Below are 24,729 nucleotides of genomic sequence, written 5' to 3'. Positions count from 1 at the left end.
TCATGCATTGGTGTATACCGTCAACCGGTCTGGAACTGGAACCTCCAGTCTAGAATGCATTCATCGAATCATCGTCCATCTTTTCATTAACAAATCGTACTAAGAAGATATGCGATGTGGACATACTACTCTCAATCTAAATAAGCAATGCGAAATTAAACCCTTGTTGTCGATGTGAAGTTAATTGAGCATTTTATTAGTGCCACATTTGATCAACACGCCTCTAAGTTCTAACTAGACCTCATGACTCTTAGTCTGGTATATACGTATGCATATACCTTTTTGGAGGAGTATTATGCTACTCTACGTAAAGATTTCATTTTGTATCCGAGTAGAGAATAGGCGTTCTTGATCAACTGGGAAAAAGGCGCCGTTTTTTTTCAATTTAACAATCAACTCGAACACCCTACACCGCTACACGACGCGTATACGCTCCAATTCATTATCGTGCTAGTAATTCAATAATCCATCTGCTGAATTGCTGATAGTGAATTAAGCCTATGTTTTCCCACACAGTGTGATCGGTCATTCAGTCCAGCCGACAAGCCGGGCCCGGACTTGTCGCGCGGTTGGATCCCCGCCCCCTGGCTCGTCTCGGCTCCCCTGGTTTTCCCCACCTCGTGCACCGGGCACCGCCGCGCGCCCACCCGCCCGCGCATGTGCAACTGCGCGCAGTGCACCTGGACGCGGGCGCCGTCGCCGGCTACGCTGTAACGCCTAGCTAGGTAAGAGCAGGTACAATAGGTACCCATACGCTGGCTATATCATAAGTGGAAGATGGAAAAGTAGAGAGAGTGTAAAACGGGCGCTAGTTTTATCGTCGGCTTGGCACAAGCTCCAAACCTACATGCACGTGGGTAACACAGGCTTGCTGAGAGTAAAAGGCTGAAATAGTGGGCCCTACATATAATAAAGTAAATTTATTTTATAGCAGATGGGCTAACGCTTATTGTACTTATTGGCTCTTATATCACATGCAGATGATGTGTGTGAAATTAGAGCTGGCAACGGGTTGCACTATTAAACTTGCTCGAGCAAGGATAATAATAGAGCTCACTTTCTACTATTAGCCCATCTTAAAGCCAATATATATAATAAATTAGCTGTAAGGTTGGCTACAATTTTCTTCTCCTCTCTCTATCTCTCACTTACACATTTAATACATTTATGTTGGAGCTTGTGATAAGCTAGCTCTTGTATGAGAGCCAACATTCTTAATTTTTCACTATCTCTCTCCTCCTTAAGCTTATAGTAAGCTTATAACTCCTCCTTAAGTTTATAACTCACTGTTATACTTGCTTTAATCTCTGCTCGTCCGCGCTCCCCCTTAGGTCAGATCTCTGCCGGCGCGGCCCGCCCGTTGCTCCACCGCCTCGGGCGCTCTCCGTTTAGCAGCGATGTGCCCGTACTGCCGTCCACGACCTTTGCAACGGTTAATCGCATGCTTGACGGCGTAGGGCACTAGTGCGTAGTACTACCCTGAATTAGTGAATTGTCAGTTTCTCATCATACTGTATTACTGTAGTATTACGCAGTAACGTGTGCCGATGAAGCTCCTGGGTTTACTGCGTTACTGCGTAATACTGCGCGCGCGGCCCGTGGCTAGCCTGCCTAGCCTGTTTATCCAGGCGGCCGTTGCTCTGCCGCCTTGGGTTCTCTCCGTGTAACAGCGATGTGCACCGTGCTGTACTGCCGTCCACCCGTGACCGCTCTCGGCTCTCGTACGTGCTTGCCGACCGTTTTTCCACCGTCTTCGAGGCACCATGTTTTACTCGCGCGCGCTTGCACATAAGTGCTTTTTGCTATACCTTTGCAACGTTATTCGCATGCTTGACTGCGGAGTGCACCAGTGCGTCGTACTACCCTGAATTCTGAGGGTGTGTTTACTTTTTTATTGTAAAGTTTTTAAGTATACGGACACATATTTGAAGTATTAAATGTAGACTAATAACAAAATAAATTACAGATTCCGCTTATAAATTGCGAGATGATTTTATTAAGCCTAATTAATTCGTTATTAGTAAATGTTTATTGTAGCATCACATTGTCAAATCATGGCGTAATTAGGCTCAAAAGATTCGTCTCACAATTTACATGCCAACTGTACAATTGGGTTTTTTTTCCACATTTAGTGCATCTTGTATGTATCAAACATTTGATATGACGTTTTTATCAAATTTTTTTGGATCCAAACAAGGCTTCAGTTTCCCATTCGGTATCACATACGCCGTAACGCAGATTGATTATTTGCGTCCCCGGGTTTAACTCAGTGATTAGTCGCGGCAGTACTAAATTTAAATTGACGTACGGTGCAGTGTGAGAAAGTGAGAAGGACGTCGCTGTCGTCGCTCGCTCCACGCACAACGTTAAACAAACAGTCCAACTGTCCAAGGGTTTGGTTGGTTGGTTGATTCGCTCTTACTAGTATAACGGGATATTCTTGAAGATTCGTACTCGCTCTATCCATAAAAATTAGACTTATTTCATATTTAAATTTTTTCAAACAAGTTGTTTTTATTTGTAGTCTTTATATATTTAAGACTTAAATGAAGAAATAAATTAAATGTTTGATGAGAACCCAAGGAGTCATCTAAATACTCATCGGTTGTATGGTTACATTCACTTCTTGATTTTGTACTATCCAAGATGATTTACTTTCTCCTTAGTCTTGATGACAAAAGTAACATGGGTAACTCTGGTAGATGAAGGGAATAGTGCTTAATAATTTGATATGCAAGTAGTAGCAAAAGGGAAAGGAGCCAAACGATCTCATACAGTATTCCTCTCGCTGTTGGCTATCAGGTGCGCATGCCTGCCTTTATGAGGAAAATAAAAGGCACTCCGCAAGCCTAGTTGCGACCCACAGATTCGTCAATTACAAAGTTTAAAACACCCCAAATACCTTTCAAAACAGCGAGCAATCGTACGTGATTTGAATTATGCTACTGTTAGGTTTGGTTCTAGCATTAGTTAACCACATATTGGTCGCTCCATGGGTATGCGTCCAAATCACATGTGTATGAGTAGTGAACAGTGCGTGCGGGTGGCAATGGGATCTGCAGGAAGCAACCCGCGCGCATTGGACATCCTGCCGGCGAAAGGAATCAGGGACCAAACCAAGCAGCAAAAGGGAACCGAATTCCGTGGACTCCGTATCGAGAACACAGAATCCCCGCCTCCGCGAGAATCTTCGTTCGAGGCTGCGCCTCTCTCGCCATCTCGCGGCGCAAAAAAGGTGGTTGGAGTCCAACAGATGTTGCGCCGACGTACGTCGAGGAGTCAAAACTTGGGTGTGCCACTGCCGGCCAGTTTTGCAAGCGGTGGCGTGGGGCCGGTCCGCCTTTTCGCACGGAGATGGGGGCGTGTCGCGCGCTGAATGGCAACGGGGGGCCACGGATTGAAAACGTACCAGGTGGCGCCGCAGCAAAAACGTGCGGTGATTTGTGCAGAGAGCGGGCGGGTAGACGGGTAGTCAATTACTAGTAGCCATGAGATCACTCCGGCCGTAATCCTTCGCGGGACTATTTAGTTTGCAAAAACAAAATTTTTGATGTCGCATCGAATGTTTGATCGGAGATCGAAAGGGGTTTTTAAACATAAATGACAAAACTAATTTCATCACTCGTCTAGAAACCGTGAGACGAATCTTTTAAGCCTAATTAATCCATCATTAGCACATATGGGTTACTGTAGTACTTATGGCTAATCATAGACTAATTAGGCTCAAAAGATTCGTCTCGCGAATTCTCCCCTAACTATGCAATTAAGTTTTTCTAAATCTATATTTAATACTTCATACATATGTCCAAAGATTCGATATAATGTTTTTGGGAAAAAAAATTGCACTGGTGGAGAAGTGCTTTTTAGTCCCGGACTACCAATCCGGAACTAAAGATCGCTATCTTTAGTCCCGGTTCAAATACCCGGGGACTAAAGATCAATATTTTAGTCCCGGTTGGTGATCTTTAGTCCCAGTTGATAACACCAACCGGGACTAAAAAGAGGGAAGCGACAGTGAGACAGTCCCCTTTTCTTTTTTTTTTCTTTTTTATTTTCTCTCGAATCGAGTTGGATATATATCCCAAATCAAACCCAAATCCCCAAATCAAAGTAACATCCCAAATCTAACATCACAAATCTTAAAGTTACTTATACACACAAATCAAATACATCACAAATCCTACAAAAATTACAAACATATCAAATACATCACAGATCCATACAAACGTGCAATGAATCACAAAATTATCCACACAAATATGCAAATGGGCTGCCGCTGCCGCCGGCCGCCTACCAGGCACGGCCCCACCGGCCGCCGCCGCACGGCCGCCTCGCTCCGCCGCTGCCGCACGGCCGCCGCCGCACGGTCGCGCGGCCGCCTCACTCCGCCGCCGCCGGGCGCGGCCCCACCGGCCGCCACCGCCACCCGTCCGCCGCACGGCGGCCTCGCTCCGCCGCCGCCGCCCGACCGCGCGGCCGCCTCGCTCCGCTGCTGCCGCACGGGCGCCGCCACCGTCCGCCGCACGGCCGCCGCGCGGCCGGCTCGCTTCGTCACCGCCGGCCGGCCTCAGCAGAGAGGAGAAGGAGGAGGAGGAGGAGGCGGGGAGGGAGATCTGTCACGCCTCGAACTAGCCCCGAACGGGACTAGCCCGTGACGCTCCAAATTAACCTGTAATCGATACCAGTCCCAGGAAACAGTGCTGGTATCACAGGAAGACAGAATATCACAGCCACAGGGGTCTCTTTATTACAGAGTAGGAGTGCAGTCATGTTGGGCTGCGGACAGATCCCGAGCTCACAACTGCATTATAAAAGGGAAAGCGGAAGCCAAGACTTGGGCCAAACATCACAGGCGCGACTTGGGAACTAGGCCGAAACCCTAAAACTCATCGTAGCCAACTTGCTCTTGGAAGAACTCCTCGTCAGCGGGATCCACTTTATCTTCTTAGCAGCTGGGGGGGGGGGGGTTACTTATATAGAGTAAGGGTGAGTACAGGAGTACTCAGCAAGCCATGGGAATTAAGTGTTTAATGCAGGCTTCGAAGGAAAGGCTGTTGTTTTTGCAATTGATTTTATTCAAACTCCTTTTTGAAACAACTAAGTGAGTGCTTATCAAACGACACGGATGGGACAGTGTGTCTCGTCCGGTCGGAGTATGTGCAATGTATCAGTCTTTGAATTGATCAGGGTTGGCACCCGGCCAACAGCCTTCAAACGGCCACCCGGGCCTAGCTGATTCCATCAGCCGCAGATTTTCCAAACATCGAACCCATTCCACAGCAGCAAATTCACAAAGCAGTAGTCAAACAAAACTACGCTAGGAATCACCTCACATCTGCCCATGACCATGGGCACGGCTGTTCGAACAGTTTAATAACCTCTGCAGAGGGGGTACACTTTACCCACACGGCGTTACTAGCCTTGGTCACCCAGCCCGTGCAGAACAGCCACGTCTGGTGACTTTGGGGCTTTCACGACAAGGCATTTCGAAAGCCGATACAGGGTTACCATATGCCAACGAGAGGGGTCCTAGACCAACAATAGGTTAGGTCCCAGACCATACTGTGCCAGGAAGCCCGGGGGTTCTCCCCGACACCACCCCGTTGAATCCACATGTCTCTTGGCATCAAGGCTCCCCCGATTAGCAATTTACTCAGCCAGGGGTGTCCCATTTCACCCATGTGGTCACACTTGCCTTATGTTCGGATGAAATTCCAAGGAAACGGTCCTTAAGTGCAAGAGCGGGAAACCGTACTCCCGGTACGTCCCCCGGCCTGCGATTTTGGAAATTTATTTAGTTCGCAAGCACCGACCCAGGTGTCGGGTTTTCCAAGTCTTTTGTAAAACCCAAATTTTACCCATCGTTGGATGTTTTATATTTGAGGGGAGGTGTTCCGATGCACGTGCCCGAAGGCCCGTACATCGAAGCACAACAGTCGACAAGGGAAGGTTAAGTGTTCAATAATTCAAGGAGGGTAATTGCAGCAATTAGGATTTGGGGGGAGGGGGGGGGGGGGGGCGACGGGCTATCTCGCAAGCCGCGGCTGAATTACTTGTGTTAATCCTATTCATGCAATATTTGCGGAAAAGAAATACTTAGATTTAAATTATAGGTGCAAGATGATCAAAGGTGACTTGCCTTGCTCGAGATCTTGAACTTGATCCTCGTAATCCTTGCATTGCGGGTCTTCGGGCTCCGAAACTACACGCGAAACGGGACAACTCAACAAACGGCGAAAATAAAGCCCTATTATTGACCTCTAGGCGTGCCATTAGATAGATCTCGAGATTTGAGGAATTTTGGAAGTTGAACGGAGTCAAACGGACTTACGGTTGGGAAGATATTGAATTTCTAAGATTATTGGATTTTTGGTCTAAAGGAAAAGGATTTATTTAAATCCTTTTTGAAAAAGAAAGGAAAAGAAAAGAAAGAGGGAGGGAAATTAGACTTCGTGGGCGGCTCGAGCGCGGCCCGAGAGGGGTTGGCACGGCCCGGCCTTGCCATTGGGCCGGCCGGCCTGAGGGACGGCCCAAGGGGCTCGCGGGGAGGGGAGGAGAGAGGGAGCCGGTGGGCCGGGTCCACCTTGCGTGGTCCCGGGTGGGACCCGCTTGTCGGCGGCTCGGCTCACCGTGCGCGGGGTGCACGCGGGGCGTGCTAGGGTTTGGGGAGGGGAGGTGCGGCGCACGCGCGGTTCGCGGAGGACGCGGTGCGCGGCGGGCCCACGCGCAGCCTCACGGCTCACTGTGGACCATGCGCATGGGGAGGGTGGAACGGAGGGAGTGGCTGACCGGGTCAGCCGATTCGGTCGTGCCGAGGTTGCTCCGACGTGGCGCCTACGTGGCTACCACGCGGGCTAGCTGGAGGAAGACGAAGGCGCCGGCCGCGAATGGACGGTGGGCGACGGCGGTTTCTCCGAGACGCCGTGCGACGACGAGGGGCGACGGGGTGTACACCGGAATGACGGGGGAGAACGATGGGGAGCGAGCCAACGGCTTGGATTCGCCGGAGGGAGTTCGTCGGCGGCGGATTGCGGCAGCGGCAACCGGCGGCGAGAAAAGGGGGAAACGGCGACGAGGTCACGAGGGGCTGATTGCCGGCGGTGAGAGCATCTACGCGGCTACGGGAATCCATCCCTTGCGCCGGATTAGGAGGAAACGCACCGAGGGAGGCCGGCGACAAGAGACGCTTCCGAGCTCGGGCGGCGACGGCGGCGAGCACACGGCGAGCGACGGCAGCAGTCGGGACGGCGCCAGTTTGCTACGGGGAGGCTACACATGCTACTAACCGAGTCTAAGGGGAGGAGGCGGAACGAGGAGGGAGAACGGGGAGATGCACTACCGTGCGGGCGGGCGCAGTGACGATGGCCGACGGCGCGGGGTGTGATCGCTCCGGCCTTGGGCCGGGGAAGAGGAAGGAGAGGGTGCGCCCGGAGTCCCCTTCACGCGTCCTTCGCACGCTCCGGCTCTCGCGGTGCTTGGCGATGAACGGCGGAGGCGAGACAGAGGGGCGGCAATGGCGCGGTGCCGGCGAGCGAAACAGGAGGAGGAATCGATGGGAGGGCGCCTTGGTTTAATAGGAGGCGATGTCGGTTTGGGAACCGACCTAGGGCGGTCAAGGGGTGCGAGCTAGCGCTCGGCGGTCGCGGCCAAAACGGCGACAGGGGGGGATGACGCCGGCGGGAGAGAAAAGGGAAAAAAGAGGAGAGAAAGGGGGCTTGCCCCTTGCCTCTTTGGGAAAAGAAGGAGGGAGAGAGGGCGACGCGACAGAGGGTGGAGGGGCTCTGCCTCCGTCCCTTGGAAGCTAGCGCGCGGTGGTGGTGGGGCCGGGTCGATGACGACGGCGATGACGGCGGACCAGTTTGGAGTGGAGCGGCGACACGAGCGGCAGACGCGGGGCAGGCGCGGCAGGTGCTGATGGCAGCGGCGACTGGCCGGTCGGCCACCATGGCGCGCGGGCGGGAAGCAACGACGCGTGGCGTTTTGAGCGGCGTGGCTCGGGCACGCGTGCTGGCTCGCGGGGCCGAGCGGCTGCGCGGCTACAGGCGCGGCAGGGCAGCGGGGCCGGGCGGCGCAGACGGCGCAGGCGCGGCACGGGCGGTGACCACGCGGGCGCGGGGAGCTCGCCGGGGATGGAGGCGGGGAGAGGGAGAGCGAGGGCGAGGCGCTCGGCACGGCTCTCGCGCACGTGCACGCGTGGGCAGAGCGAGGGAGAGAGGGAGAGAGAGAGAGGGAGAGAGAGAGAGATGGGCCGAGAGGAAATCGGCCCACCGAACCTGAGGGAGGCAAAATAGACTTTTGCGGAGGGATTTGATTTGGGAAGGATTTGGATTCGGGATTTGAACTTGACGATAGATCGGGGATTTAAGATCCGGAATGGCACGGAGACTGACTGCAAGCGAAGAAACAATTTTCGCAATTAAGGTTTTTAGAATTTAAATTTTCCCGCTAGGCACCACGACGGAACGGGCGCTACAAGATCGGAGGAGAGGGGAAGGCCGGAAGGGGGAGGAAGGGGAGAGGAAGAAGGAAGAAGGGGAGGAGGCGGATACCAAGACTAAGTCTTGGTGGTTTTTAACGAAGGAGAGAAAAAAGGGGAGGGGATACCGAGGAGATATCGGCAGTTTATTTTGGTCCCGGTTGGTATAAACAACCGAGACTAAAAATAAATCTTTAGTCCCGGTTGTTTATACCAACCGGGACTAAAGATAATTAGAGCTTAACTGTACCCACCAACTTCTTTGAACCGGGACTAAAAATGATTTTGTTACCAACCGGGACTAAAGATCAAAATTTTTTTAACCGAGACTAAAGATTTTTAACCGGGACTAAAAATAATATTTAGTCCTGGTTTTTATTGCAACCGGGACTATTGTGGAATTTGGTCGACCGACCAAAGATGGTTTCTCCACCAGTGTTGGTGAACTAAACCAGGCCAGCCTGCCACTACCGTATCGGTTATCTTCTCATCGGCGTCGCCCACAGTGGAGAAAACTTAGGGTTGGTTTGGTTTGTGGCCTAAATAGGTCTTACCAAATTTTGTCAATGCCAAATTTGCCAAACTTTGGTAAGTTTTGGCATGACTAATTTTGGTAAGGCAAAGTTATGTTTGCATTGAAGCCAAAATAGCATAAATTCACTATTGAAATGACCTATTTTTGCCAAAATTAGGCTTTAAACTAAATAGACACTAAACACTATTAAAATTACCAAATATTGGTAAACCTAATTTACAACTCAAACCAAATCAGCCCTTAACCAGCTTCTTCTGCCTGAAGTTGCAGGCTTGTAGCACGGAGACGTTTACATTCGAATGTATAGTTTTCTCTTACTTGTAGTAATCTTATGTTTACTTTGACGTACCTTCGGATCCTAGATGCACTGTTTCTTTTTTTTTAAAAAAAAACACACGGATTAAAAGTTTATATGTTAAATTGTAGTGTTCAAAATTATAGTGATTTAAAATTTATATTTTTATTTAAAATATAAATAGTATAATTTTCCCAAATAATATTAACATAATCGTAGATTCAGATATATGGATTTGTGAATCTAGTCTAGACTCTGTTGCCGTTGATAGTAGAGACTGATTGCCTGGTGGCTATCCACATGCTTCAAGCAGATGGGGAGGATAAATCGGGCCTAGCTTTTCTTGTCCGAGAGGTGAAAGATCTGTTAGCTGGAATAAGGGAGATTAAAATTGTGAAGGACCATCGTGACCAAAATCGTGTGAGCCATCTGTTAGCGAATAAGGCTCGCTGCGAATCTATTTCAGATTTTTGGCCTGAGAACACTTGTAATTTCATCTCACATTTTGTCTGTGAGGAGTAATATATCTCCCTTTCCCCGCAAAAAAAAATCTAGTCTAGACATATAATTCTCCAAGAATCATCGATTCAGAGCTATGATAGCTAGGACCTTACTTTAACATTTACATTTTGAATTTCTAGTTACCTTTTACTCTCTTTGTCCCTAAATATAAGTATTTAAGTTATTTTAAGGAGAGTTCTACGGAAGAAAACTCGTCGTTTTCCAAGCACATGCTTTCCGAACTGTTTAGCTAAACACCGTGTTTCATGAAAAAAAATCTATAGAAAAGTTACTTTTAAAAATCATACTAATCTACTTTTCAAGTTTAAAATAATTAATACTCAATTAATCATACGCTAGTGTCTTACCTCAATTTGCCTATTTTATCAATCGTCTTCTTTCATCTTCCTTCAAACACACTCATAGTAGACGCCCTAGCTATCACAAAATAAGATACTCTGGAAGTACGGTTGGAGTAATACAGAAAGAAATTTGACGTGACACGTAGTATTTTTGAATGTTTATGATTACTAGAAAAAAAGCCCATACGTTGCAATGAGTCAAGTCTATTTTAATCTTATTATTCTTTTATGGTATAGTTAAGATGAAATTTACTGTGGGAGTTCTTTTGGATATATATATTTTTAGAAAATCATGAGCTGCAGTTAGGAGTCCGATCGTCTCAAGTTAGCATGCGAGTTTTTTTTAAACATATTTCTTATATGATTCCTTCTGTATTACCAAAAGTTAACGATCTTAAAAACTGACTCAAATACGAATATGTATTTCCAAAAGAAAACAAACTTAATAACCGACTTATACACGGATGACGTACCAAAATACTGGTAAAAACATCTTCAATTTTTATAATAGTAGAGATAGAAAACCATGAGCTGCAGTTAGGAGTCCGATCGTCTCAAGTTAGCATGCGAGTTTTTTTTAAACATATTTCTTATATGATTCCTTCTGTATTACCAAAAGTGAACGATCTTAAAAACCGACTCAAATACGAATATGTATTTCCAAAAGCAAACGAACTTAATAACCGACTTATACATGGATGACGTACCAAAATACCGGTAAAAACATCTTCAATTTTTTATAATAATAGAGATAGATAAATTTTGAACATTTGGAATACTTATATTTGTAGATGAGGGAAGTCCTTTACAATAATATATCATGGTATTTATGTTATACCGTGAAAACTCAAATGTATAAGTATTATTCAAAGTAAAATGTATGGTAGTTATTGAACTTGTTCATATATGTCATCTAAGTTCTCATACTATCAAAATATGGCATAATGATCCTAAATTATCACAAATCTACAAACCTTTTTGGATTCTACGTGGCATATTACATAGATGTTGATGTAGCATCAACACTTAAAAGATAAAAGGAAGAAAAAAGAGATGGAAGAAGAAAAGGAAGTGGAGGAAAGAAATTTTGTTTTCAAGGTAGTCATTATAGAGTTGGTGATGATGCCATCTCATTGTTCATGTGGCATGCCACATTAAGCTACAAATGATCCTATAGGGGTCATAGCAACATAAGATCAGAATAACACACTTCAATAAATTCTTATGTATTTTCAGAGTACATAGCACCGACGGACAAGTTTGAATACCGACTGTGCACTTTAATATTCATATCTTACTGATCTAGCCAATCAGAACTTCAGTTGATGCTTTTTCCAACAATGTGACAAATTACTGTTGTTTCTATTTTGCAGCTCGATAATATCGTCATGCCGGCCATTAATATTCGTCCGGCTCCTAGATTAATTAGGTTGTCCTGGAGTAAGCTACACACACAAGGTATTCCTTTGAAAGTATTATGTATTTTTATGGTCAAGTGCCGTCAAAGAAAAGCCCTTTGTCCATCGTTTTCCGGTCGCTTTCTGCCGATAAGAGGGGTAGCATGATTGCATGAAGGATAACCTTTAAAATAGAGCAATACGCTCAAGTATCTCAAACTTGCTCGCAACGCCACAATTTTGAGTTTCAGGGCTTCAATTAATAAATCTAACTTTTAAAGTGTAGTCTGAAATAAAGCTGTATAGCTATAGAATTACGAACCCCGCTCCACTCCTCTAATTTATTGTTTAGATTAGTTCAGCTTGCTTCGCTCACTTTTTTTTATCTAAAATCGTTTGGTTCGACTCCAACCCTAAAAGAGATGGAAAGTTCTGTTAAATATACTTAGAAATTTTGCTATTAAAATATCGTTTTTACCAGCAGAAGCTAGACCTAAGAATGGGTGCATCCATAAATGATGAAATTTAATTGGTAAAATTTGTTATATGACACCCATGAAAACATGATACGACTGTTAGACACTGAAAAAACTGGTCGCCATTATTGTATTATTTTTAATCCAAATATAGCGAGAACCACATGGAAAAGAAAATTTTACCCTTGTGGGGTCATATGCTTGTATCCTGACTGGGTCTTGTTTAATTTGAACGAAACCCAAGCCACTCTCTCTTCTCCGATTCCCTCTTCAAAGCCCTAGAATTTGGTGGTGGTGCCGACGGCGTGCACAACGGCTGCAAAATCCTTTTCCTTAAATGTTTCTCTCCATTTAGAGAGGGAATAATAAAATAATGTTTGCATCCTATAGCTAATTATGCTTTTTTTTATGGTGCTCAACAGCCCTATCACGTTTTTTTAGTTGTTTTGTAGCAAAAACCACAAATTGGTGCACTATGATCCGTTTGATGCAGGCTAAATGTATATATAGGCCCTGTTTGGGGGAGTTTGTCTCAGCTGCAGCTTTTCCCAAAAGCTGCTTCTGCTAGAAGCTGCCCCAAATAGTCCACAGTTTCTGAGAATCTGTAGTTACAGATTCTGAAAAATGAACTAAGAAGTTAGAAGCTGGAGAAGCTGGGTTTCACAGCTTTTCCAGATTCTTAGAAGCTGGCTACCAAATAGCTGCTTCTCAGAATCTAAAACTTCCCCAAACAGGCCCATAGTGTAGTCATGGTTAGAAGCAAACGAGCAGCAAGTCCAAAGAACAAGTAGGCAAAGGTCCAAACTCAAGCATGCCGGCTGGGCCAAAGGCCCTCTTGTTTCTTCAGCTCATTTGCTTTACACTTTGAAAAATACATTTTCTAAAATTCTTGAACTTTATTTTTTAGACTTTATATCACTTATTTTAAGTTATTTGTTAAATTTATTTTTTAAAATTATTAACTTATTCCTATAATTAAATTGATAATCCACTCAATAATCGAATGTCTCATTTGATTTAACTGTTTAGCTTAACGGTTCCCTCGGTTAGGTTTTTTTGGCACATTTTTGAGGTACTAAACAATGTGTGTTTCGTATAAAAGCTTTATGTATAGATTTTCCATTTAAAAAATCAAACAATATTTTGTTTTAAGTATATAATAGTTAGTACATAACTAATCAAGCGCTTGTCCATCTGCCATTGGTCCACTACTATCTCGGCCTTCCATCTATTTCCATCCTCATTGGCCCCTACTCACCTCCGTTCTAACTTCGGTTCCAGAAATTGATAGTTGTCATCACAATGCCGAAAAAGACAAAGAGCCACCAATGCTAGGTAGAAGAATGTGATTTGCATAGTTGTTGTTGTCGTGATGAGCTACTACCCACCGCCTCTTTTCTGCCTAGCTTCCCTCTCTATTCAGAGGTTGAAGATGATACCTTAGATTCAGGTGACTAAAATTTGTTCAAAGTTTAGTCAATTTATATCTAGTAAAAGTGTAGATTAAAATGAAAAAAACCATCTAGATAAACACTTCAAATACAAGTTGCATCTATAGTTGTTTCCATAAAAAAATGATTAGAAATGACTTTGTGTTGGAGCGAGTGTTTTCTGTTAGTCAGATTTAGTATTTCCAATACAGATTTTTTTCATGTCTTACCAGCTCCAATCTTGAAGAGGCTGCTACAGATCGGACGTCCGATATTTAGCAGAAAATCGGATGTAGTCTGCTCACCTGCCTAGCTGCATGCAAACAAAACCATCATAGGGAATCTGCAAGCCTATAAGCTACCCTCCTGCATATTTACATGTAATCTCTCTCTCCTTCTTCTCTACCAATAAAATTTAAACTATTTTTCCTTCTAAATTACTTATCCGTTTTACCATCCAATTTCACCATTATATTCGTTACAATTAAATCTTTACAATAATATCTCATTTGATTATATTTATGATAAAATTTATAAATATGATTATATTACTAATTGAAACATCTTTATATTGTACGTGAAAGAACAACTTATAAGTATTGAAACATTAGAAAATATTCATCAAAACATCCCAAACAACATGTGCAACATTTATAAATGAATTAGTGAAACATTAGAAAATACTTACTGAAACATCCAATAATACCACGTGCAACATTCGTAAATAAGCTAGTGAAACATCAAAAAAAATATTTATTGGAACATCAAAATAATGCCATGTGCAACATTTTTAAAAGATCCATGGCAACATAAAATTTAAAATGTGTAACATAGTCAAATTCTGATTGAAACATTGTGCATCAGACGCTCGATCACGGGCATTGCGAAACTTCCCATCGGACGCCCGATGCCCAAAAAAATTTAGTCAGTCAAATGTTTCAGTTGATCAATGCGTGAAACATCAAGTTATACATGGTGAAACAAAAAAATCAGTAGCTAAAACATTTAAAAATTTTATGAAACATGATAAAGATACACGTTGGAAATATCGCTATCACATGTGAAACAACTAGTGTTAATGGATTGAACCATATGTTTTTCTTTCATCAAAATATAATCATGCGATATCTTGTAAAGATTAACTATGACGAATACAACAGTGTTATCGGATCGTAGATTGGGTAATTAGTTTAGAAGAAAAATCGTTTTGAAACTCGCTAAAATGCATACATGCATGCATGTGCATGTATGAGGTGGAGAGGGAGAGTAGTGATTGGTTGTTTTGCGAATTTTGTGAAACACGCTAAAGACACATATTGAAACATATCCCTATCACGTATGAAACAAAAAGTGATAATGGATTGAAACATATGATTATCTTTTTTCAGAATATAATCATGCGATATCTTGTTGTAAAGATTTAATTATAACGAATATAATGGTATGATCGGATTGTAGATTGAATAAGTAATTTATGAGAAAAATCGTTTTAAATATTGTTAAAGGTGCATGCGTGTCATATTGGAGATATTAATATAGGCTTGGGTAGCTACATATGTATGTCAGAGGCAGCCCGTCTCATTTTTCTCCTTGGGTCCGGACGTCCGGGAAGAAGCATCTTCCCAATCTTGATCTATAATGGTATCACAAGAGAAGCATGATACTATTCACAATATTGCTCTAATCTTGTAGTTGATAGCCAAAGATCCTTTATTCCATTTTGGGTTGCGTAGTTCCCTATGGAATTTCATTATAGAAAATTTGTGAATTCTTTCCATCAGTTTAGCTTGTTATCATTTGGAAGGATATGAAGGTTTACCCCATAACCTCATATCCTTTATTTCAGTCAGAATTTATCAATTGTACTTTAGAATTTATCAATTGTGTTCTAGCTACATAGGATGGGAGATATATTTCTTTTCATTATTAAAAAAATCTACTGTTTTTGCTACTCCCTCCGTCACTAAATATTTGACATCATTGACTTTTTAAAACATATTTGACCATTCGTCTTATTCAAAAAATTTTGTGAAATATGTAAAACTATATGTATACATAAAAGTATATTTAACAATGAATCAAACGATAGGAAAAGAATTAATAATTACTTAAATTTTTTGAATAAGACGAATGGTCAAACATATTTAAAAAAGTCAACGGTGTCAAATATTTAGGAATGGATGGAGTATATAGTAAATGGATTGCAACAACATATGGGGCCAGGGGGGATTGCAGGATGACCAGTTGACAGTGGCGGTTGTGGGCCGTGGTTTCTGCATTGGTTAGAGGAATAAGTTCACGGAAGGTCCCTTAGCTTAACAGTGATATTTTTTGAGGTCCCTTAATCACAAAACTAGAAATATATACGCCTAAACTCATACAAACCGTACACTCAAGGTCCTATGGCAGTATATATGGGTGGTTTCGCTGACGTGGCATTCTAGTCAGAGAAAAAAGTAAGTGGGGCCCACATGACAGCTGCACATTTTTTTCTTCTCTTTTCTCTCTCCTACGCCGTTGTCGTCAGCGTCGAAATCGTCATCGTCGGCTGGTACAACGGCAAGGACCAGAGCAAGCACCTCCTCAACTGCTACTTCCGCACCGGCTGCTCCACCGCGCTCGTCACCAACAAACGTGGTGGACCAACTAGACAGCCAACGACCGAAGCTACCGCTCGGGCTACCGCAACGAGGACGACGAGGGCATCACCGGCTTCACCCTTGGCCAGAGCGTCGGTTGCATGGTTTGTATGAGTTACCGGAGAGCCGTGGCTTGTAGCTCGAAGGCTTGTAGTAGCTCCGACGGCGACGACATGTCGTCGAGGACGACGGTGTCTAGGCCATGGCAGCACCGGAGAGCCAGCCCTGCCACGGAGAGCGGGGCCATCTCATAGCAGGCCTCGAGCGTCAGGTCGGCGGGGCGCGGGCAGCCGGAGATGAGGCGCTGCATGTTCCTCTCGTGGTCGGTGACGTCGGCCAGGAGCAGCGTCTCGAGGGACGGCAGGGCGATGGCCGCAGGCAGAGTGAGCCGGACGGAGCCGAGCGACAGTGAGCGCAGCACCGCGCAGGTGAATAGCCCCCTCAGCACGCTGTACTTCTGTGGCTCGAACTGCCGCCTGTAAACGGCCATGGGATCCTTCTTGTCGTCGTCGGAGTCCGACCATGGAGATGCGGAGCGCGCGTAAGGAGACGGCGGCGAGGCGGCGGTGGCGGGCGAGGAGGGCGGCGCTGATGGCGCTGGTGAACAGCGGCGGTGGCGGGTTGGGGTCGGACGGAGGGCCCCACCCTGGGCTGTACTTGGCAAGCTCGTCGTGGTCGACAACGGGGGCGTCGGGCTCCACGAGGTAGACGGTGTGGACGGCGGTGAACGTGTGGTGCCACCGCGGCGAGAACACCGCCGCGCGCGCCGCCTCATTCGCCGGGAGGAACGACAAGATGTGGCCGATCACGCCGTCACTCAGCGCGCTCAGCCGGTCGCCGCCACCCACTACTAGAAAAATAATTTATCGTCACGAAAAAAATCGTAACATCAATACTAAAATTATGGCAATAGAAATAGCGTAGCATCAATGCTAAAATCGTTGCCACAATCTTTAAATCGTTGCTAGCCGTGGTAATAAATAGCGTGGTAATAAGTTATTGCAACGATTTTTATTTAGTTGTAATAAAATTTGATATTGCCATAAAATGGATGTGGCAAAAAATATATATTGTAACACTTAACATCGTTGCAATAAATAACTATTGCCACCACTCCATGTGTGGCATTAGTTCTACGTACCAAATTAAATGTTCATAATTTATCATCCTAACTATTTTGTTTTGATATCTTGTCATGGCCGGGATTCGAACCCAAGATCTCTCCCTCACGCGCGCTCTCCATGACCAACTCACCCACGCATCAATTTTATTTAAAAATGCATATAATTCCATTTGAGACTGCCTAACTGAGATTTGAATCATGAATTTGAGTATTTAAAAGATTTCAAATGAAAAATTTAAGTTGTAGATCTCATCGAGAGTTATAAATTTCATATAAAATTTGTCCTAATTCGTGTCCATATGAAAAGAATAAGTTAAATTATGAGATGATAATTTTTTTATTGCAATGAATTTGTTGATCATGGCAATAGAAAATAGTGAAAAGTACCATGTACTATGCAAATTGCAACAAAAATTAAATGTGTGGTGATAGAACATGTTTTTTTTTGCAATAGTAATGGTTTTTTTTGGCGATAGCTCATTTCCTATTGCAACAAAAATATTGAATAAAACAACAATTGTAAATCGTTGCAACAAAATGTAGTTATTTGCCAAAAAAAAAATCATTGCGATAGTACAATATATTGCCATGAATTATTTTTCGTTGTAATAAATTGGTGGCGATAGCTCAATTATCTTGTAGTGACCGCTGTAGCTGCAGAGCTGCCGCTCCGCCCGTAGCCTCCTAGGCCCGCTGGCCACATTCGCGCTCGCTCATCACCGCTCCACCCGCCGTCAGCCTTCCTCACTGGAGAAGAGAAGAGAAGAGAAGGAGAAGAAAAGAGAAGAAAAAAAAAAGATGTGCAACTGACAGGTGGGCCCCACTTTTTTAAAAAAAAGTTTTGCTGACTAGGATGCCACGTCAGCGAAACCACCCATATATACTGCTATAGAGCTTTGAGTGCACGGATTGTGTGAGGTTAGGGTACATATTTCTGGTTTTGTGGTTAAGGGACCTAAAAAAATTTCGTTGTTAAGTTGAGGGACCTCCGGTGAACTTATTCCTTGGTTAGAAATGCGAGGTAGCAGGCCATAATGGGCTAAATGATGCAGACCAGTTGCGTCGGTCTCTTAGAAGATCGGCCTTTGGTCTACTACTAGAATTCAAGGTTTCAAGCTCGGGCTAAGTTGACTAGGAAGAATTGTTTCAGCCCAACCTATAAGATGTACCTTTACACGAATAAATCAGCATAGGGCTAATTAAACTCAAAGAAACTAAAAACACATAATATAGTGTAATTATTCTCTTTTCCGATTGAAAGAGGCCCGCATTCAGACCATTAGTTCCTACACTTGTGACCCAAACAGATCGACTATCTAAACATTTGTCAAATAAATATAATTATAATGTAATTACATTGTACAGAGTAACTTGCATTTAACTATACAATATAAATCATATTTTCTCCTCTATTACAAAATATAAGCTTTTCTAAGTTTTTAAGAAAAATAAGGTATATGAAAAATATTCTCTTCTAGTTCTGTTCAGTGGCCAACTTTTGAATTTTGAATTGCTTACGTTTCCTTCCCAAGCTTTTCATTGACGGAAAATGCATATATTTACATTTGCTAGAATCAATGCCTAGAAAAACACTTATATTATGTATAATTTCTTATAATTCTATAATTGTTTATATTTTGAACGGAGGGAGTAACTTTCAGAAACGCTGCGGTAAACACTACTTCCGCGAGCCGAGGACATAGGATAGAATCCCCCCATCCGTACGCATGAATACCAAAGCAAAACTAAAGACTCAAAACCACATGAAAAGTGTCATCCCTCCATCCTTGTCACGCCCGGAATTTCTATCCAAAATTCCAAACGCTTACATGTGTGTGAACCCTCGTCCAGGAATCAGCCGAGGCACACAATAACAAATTGATAATAGAGTACAATTATTACTCTAATTAATAAGCGAATAAAATGTCATTACAGAGGTAGATAGTTCCTCTCAATCAATAAAGATCTAAGCAGCGGAAAATAAAATAAACGGCGCAGATGACTCCACTCCACAGGCAGCTTGACCAAGGCTACACCTAATCCTCCACACCATCAGCATCACTGTAGAACTCCTCCTCTAATGAATGATTGCAAGGTGAGTATATGACATACTCAGCAAGTCACGCAGCAAATATGCAAGTGCACAGGATAACAAAGGATGGCATAATATGGTTTCATTTGCATAAATAGTATTTAATAAACATTTCAGAATTTCATAAAACAGTAAAGTATTTAATTAAACAGTATTAATCCAACGCTATACAACATACTCTGTTGCATAGGCCCAACCATTCTGAACAACCAATCCCGGCTGCAGAGTTCTATCTCCAAACCAGGAATATACCATTCCAAACCAGGAGCTAAACAAGTTATTACCAGTTATAGCATCTTTTATTATGATGAGAAGTGTGAGACTAATCACGAAAGACATTGTTAGACCCGCCCATAACCGCGGGCACGGCTATTCGAATAGTTTTACTCTGGCCAGAGGTGTACCACTGTACCCACAAGACACAGCCCCACAACATGTCACCATGCGCCTCAATACCACCACGGTACCTCAGAAAGGAGCTGTGACAGTACCCCTCGCACAACACAATCCACCACAGTGCACCGTTCCTGGATCATAATCACCCCCTTATAAAACAAGGCATGGACTCCCCAGCGACCCCCGTGGGCTTATCTCCGCCACTTCTCAGTCTGGTGCTCCGCAATGAACCATGCTATACAAAAGGTAAAGCCGTTGCCCACGCTGGCTTGTGGTTGGCACGGTTAATGTTTCACAACCAAAACTTGTGAACCGGTTCTTAATTGTCATGAGCACGACCATCAAAACCATGTGCTCACAACCCACCTTTATCAAGTTTTAGTTGGCAATTTAATTAATTAACTAATCACGATTGACCGTCGTGAGCTATCATTAAGCCATCATTAAATAATAGTGAATCACAAATTATCCCAATAGTGTGCTTATGTTTCTAAGCATGGCTAAGCAATCATATCTAATATCTAGCTGAACCAATATATAAAGCTCAACTAGTCAAGTTATAATAACCCAAGGTATCAAGGAATAAAGTAATCAAGAACGAAAGGACTATAACAAACAATAGGTTAATTCCACCCAATGACATTCGAAAATAAATGCAATAGTTGAATAGAAACAATAGCTTTAAACAGGATCAACATGCTCAAAGGGTTGTTTGGGATCTGTGTGACTTGCCTTGCTGGCCTTGGAACTCTTCAAAATCTTCTCCTGCAAACTCAGACTCTCCGGGAACGTCGGAATCTAAAGAGAAAAGAGCAAAATCACCCCAAACAGCACATAAACAAGCATGAACAGTACATGTGGCTATTTTTAACATGTAGATCTCAATTTTAGAAAAATTTAGAGACTTGAACCAACTAAATCCGAGCTAAGATGAATTAGTTATGAATTTTTAAAGATTAAATCGGATTAAAACAATTATATAGATTTTAATTGAATTATGACGCAATAATGAATTATTTTTGAAAAGGAAAAAAAGGATTATTGCGTCATCGGCAAGGGTTCGCGGTGGACCGGGTGCACGGCGGCGGCTCACGGAAACGAACGGCCGAGATTGATCCATCCAAAACGAACGGCCGAGATCTATCGGTCCACGACCGGTCTACGGCGGACGGCAACGATGACGTCGGCGATGACGTCACCACCGGCGGCGGCTCGGGCGTGCAAGCTCGCCGACGAACGACGGCGCGGCGACACGAACAGAGGGCACCAGCGTGTAGAGGGCGACGCGGCGAACTCACCGGCGACCAAAACAGCGGCGGAAGATCAACGGACGGCGACGACCTTCAGCTTGACGACGACGACGGCGCTCCGGCGGTCTACAGCGACGATGGAGGGGCGGACGAGAACGGCGACGGCTTGGCGAACCCGGCGGTGGCCTTCCCGAGTGACGACGACGACCGGAGCGACGGTGGCGCACGGCTGGACAAACGGCGGCGACGGCGGCGCTAAGCGGCACGGTGCTAGGGCTCTACCAGCGACGAGAGGCGAAGGCGAGGGTGGCGACGGATAGCGGCGACACCGGGGGTCCTTTTATAGGGGCTAGGAGGCGGTAATGGAGGCCCACGGCGACCGGCGACGGCGAAGGAAAGTCTAGGGTTAGAGGGAAAGAAACGAATCCGATTCGAGCTCGAATCCAACGGTTTCCAAACCGAATTAGCGATCGATTCCGAAAGGAAAAAGGTAGAGGAGATCCCGGGGATCATTTCCCCTCTATTAATTTCACCGGATCGGGAAAGGAATAAACGAATTTGGATGGAGACGGCGGCGCGGCTCGGTTAAGGTTCGGGTGCGGCAGCAGCGCGAGGAAGACGAAGACTGACGGGTGGGCCCCACCTGTCAGCGAGCGAGGGCGCGCGCGCGGGCGGCGGCTTGGCTTGGGCCGGATTGGGCTGAGGGAGAGAGAGAAAGAGGTTTCGGGCGGACTTTTGGCCCAAAGCCGAAAGAGAACTTTTAAAACCTTTTCCAATTTAAATTATTCATGAAGTGCAATTCCATTTATTAAAAATACTTCCTTAGCTCAAATAAATCCCAAAAAAATCTAGGAACTATAGAATCAAGTAAAGTATTTAATAAAATTTTATCTAGCCCACTTTTATATTGGAATTTATTATTTAAAATTAGATCTTTTCTTCTAGACTTTTAAAATCATTTCTAATAATTCCAATTAAACAACAATTTATATATTTAGGATTTTTAGGGTCTGACAATCCTTTATTAGATGGGAATATATCCTATGCGCACAAGCTCTCGTGCACACCAATTAGCAAATATCACAGAAAATTCTAGAAAAAATTGGACACATACTTCCAATAGTATTACACCTACGTGTGAGATCTTACATTCAAATTCATTATATTTAGCCGTAACAAAAAAGAAAAAGTTCTAACAGAGTTTTACCTTTAAAATGTCAGATTTTTAACTTTTTTTTTGTTACAGATAAAATATATTGAATTTGAATATGAGACTTTGTATATATGTGTAATACTATTAGGAGTAAATGTCTAATTTTTTGTAGTTTTTTTCATGACATTTGCTAGTTAATGGGCACGGGAAGCTTGTTTATATAGGACATGTTCCCTTCTTAGACACCATTATACTTAGTTCTCAATAGAGAACTATGTAATAAGATATTGTAGCTTCTGCTGAATTAAAGGTCACATTTTATCATTATGTAAAAAAAATTATATTGTAGTTATATACAAGTTATAACGTAACTACACTTTGGTAACTACATGTATTTACATTTAATAAATTTTTAAAAGAAAAAAATATCGACAGATGTATGGTTAGCAATAAAACGTTCTTATTTGTATCCAAAATTATATCTGTCGGTGATATGGGCCCGGAGGTATCACGTCTAGAGGGAGGAGGCCGCCCTCAAACCCACGTGGCTCCCCGCGAGGGGGGATCAAGCCCGGGGTGGAGCGGTGGCTACTCCCTCCCAGCTAGAGGGAGGAGGCCGCCCTCAAACCCACGTGGCTCTCCCCGAGGGGGGTCGAGCCCGGGGTGTTGCGGCGGCTGCCCCGTCCCAGCTTGGGGTCGGGCAGCCCCCCAACCCACGTGGCTCCCCATGAGGGGGGATCAAGCCCGTGGTGGAGCGGTGGCTACCCCCTCCCAGCTAGAGGGAGGAGGCCGCCCTCAAACCCACGTGGCTCTCCCCGAGGGGGGTCGAGCCCAGGGTGTTGCGACGGATGCCCCCTCCCAGCTTGGGGTCGGGCCACCCTCAAACCCACGTGGCTCCTCCCGAGGGGGGTCGAGCCCGGGGTGGCACGGCGGCTACCCCCTCCCAGCTAGAGGGAGGAGGCCGCCCTCAAACTCACGTGGCTCTCCCTAAGGGGGGTCAAGCCCGGGGTGTTGCGGCGGCTGCCCCCACCCAGCTTGGGGTTGGGCCGCCCCCAAACCCACGTGGCTCCCCCCGAGGGGGGTCAAGCCCAGGGTGGCGCGGCGGCTGCCTCCTCCAAGCTAGAGGGAGGAGGCCGCCCTCGCTTGGGGTCGAGCTGCCCCGACCCCCTCCACGTATTAGCCCACGTGTACAGGGTTAGGTGGGCGCGCCTAACGCCCACCTAACTGTATTTAAAGCGGTCTATGCAACCGCGCCATGCCGCATTTAATGCGGCGTGCTGCGCATCTGACCGATCTGTGACCGGTTGAATGACCGATGGGACGGCGACTGTGTACCCCCGCCCTGTCAGTGTGTCAGGCGGCGAGCGGCGTGCTCCGTCCCGTCCCATCATAATGATGAGGGGTTTCACAGCCTCTTACCCCGGTCAGAGCTGGTCCAACTACTCTGAACTGACCCGGGTTCCCGTTTTCTAGTGTGAACAAGAACCTAGAAGTCCTCATCCATTAAATGGCGAATGACAAGGGCGCCCTCCATGATTTGATGGGCCCCGTGCAGCAACCGACGTGCAGATAGCTTCTGGGCTAAGGCATAAGACATGTAATTAATATAGAGAATATTTTCCCTTCTCCCTAGGTAGCACTCGCAGCACATGTGGTATCCCCTTAGAAGTATAAAAGGAGGACCATGCCTAGCGAGGAAGGGGGATCGGACTGAGGATCCCTGAGCCAAAGCTTGTCTAACCCTAGCTTGCATACCAGGGATTCAGGGACTTTCTAAGCACAGAAGAATCATACACACAGGAGTAGGGTATTACGCTTCATAGCGGCCCGAACCTGTATAAACCTCTTTTGTCTCATCATCTTGGAGGAGCCTCCGAGATCAAGATCATACACAGTTTCGCTTACCAAATTCTCGAATCTCACGCGCTGCCCCCGGCCGAACTCTCAAAGGGGGGCCTCACAGCCTCCCGCTAGAGAGGGTCACCCCTTGACAGCTGGTGTACTAGGTAGGGGGTGCGTTCGTGATTTTTGAGGTTCTTTCGATCGCCGGCGTGGTGAGTGTCGCGCCACCGCTACGGGGGAAGGTGCAGCATCCTCAGGAGTGTCGCACCACCCCAGGCAGGGGGCAAGGCCCCCCACATCCCCACTAGGTAAGCTTGGCTACCAGGTCTTTGTGGCGAGTCTTCGGAATGTCCGAGGGCCCCCAAAGCTCCAGCCCTGCCTCACCGAGAAGTACGACGATGGCGCCGACCCCTCCGAGTCCCTCCAGATCTGCACGGCGATCATAGAGGCGGCGGGGGGTGGCGACCGGGTCATGGCGAACGTCTTCCCCATGGCCCTCAGGGGCCAAGCGCAGGGTTGGCCCATGAACCTGCTGCCGCCTCGGTTCACTCCTAGGAGGACTCTTGCAGTTTTGAGCTCCGGGTGCCGTCGAAGCCTGGGACCCCCTGTGCTGGCTCTTCTGTAGCGGCTGGCTTTGGTCCCGCCGGCTGGCTACGGTGCCTGGCCTGGCTCAACTGATCGTCCTTTCAAGCTTCAAGTATTTTCAATTTTTCAATTCATTAGCTTAAAATCTTATATTTAATTTCCCCCGTTCTATTCTCA

At 45.4% G+C, this 24,729-nt stretch overlaps 1 protein-coding gene across 1 annotated transcript; it reads right to left on the bottom strand.

Moving 5' to 3' along the window:
• Positions 1-16,226: 16,226 nt before the first annotated feature.
• Positions 16,227-24,459, bottom strand: LOC127774249 (uncharacterized). The gene is made up of 5 exons (XM_052300499.1): positions 24,352-24,459; positions 17,983-18,041; positions 17,881-17,918; positions 16,769-16,961; positions 16,227-16,587 (listed from the first exon to the last, which is right to left on the bottom strand). The coding sequence occupies exons 1-5, from the start codon at positions 24,457-24,459 to the stop codon at positions 16,227-16,229; spliced, it is 759 nt and encodes a 252-aa protein (XP_052156459.1).
• Positions 24,460-24,729: the final 270 nt, after the last annotated feature.

The sequence above is a fragment of the Oryza glaberrima genome, chromosome 5 (assembly GCF_000147395.1).
Source record: "Oryza glaberrima chromosome 5, OglaRS2, whole genome shotgun sequence".
NCBI classification, from domain to species: domain Eukaryota; kingdom Viridiplantae; phylum Streptophyta; class Magnoliopsida; order Poales; family Poaceae; genus Oryza; species Oryza glaberrima.
Note: the sequence above shows the minus strand (reverse complement) of the source record. Positions and strands in the feature narration are given on the sequence as shown.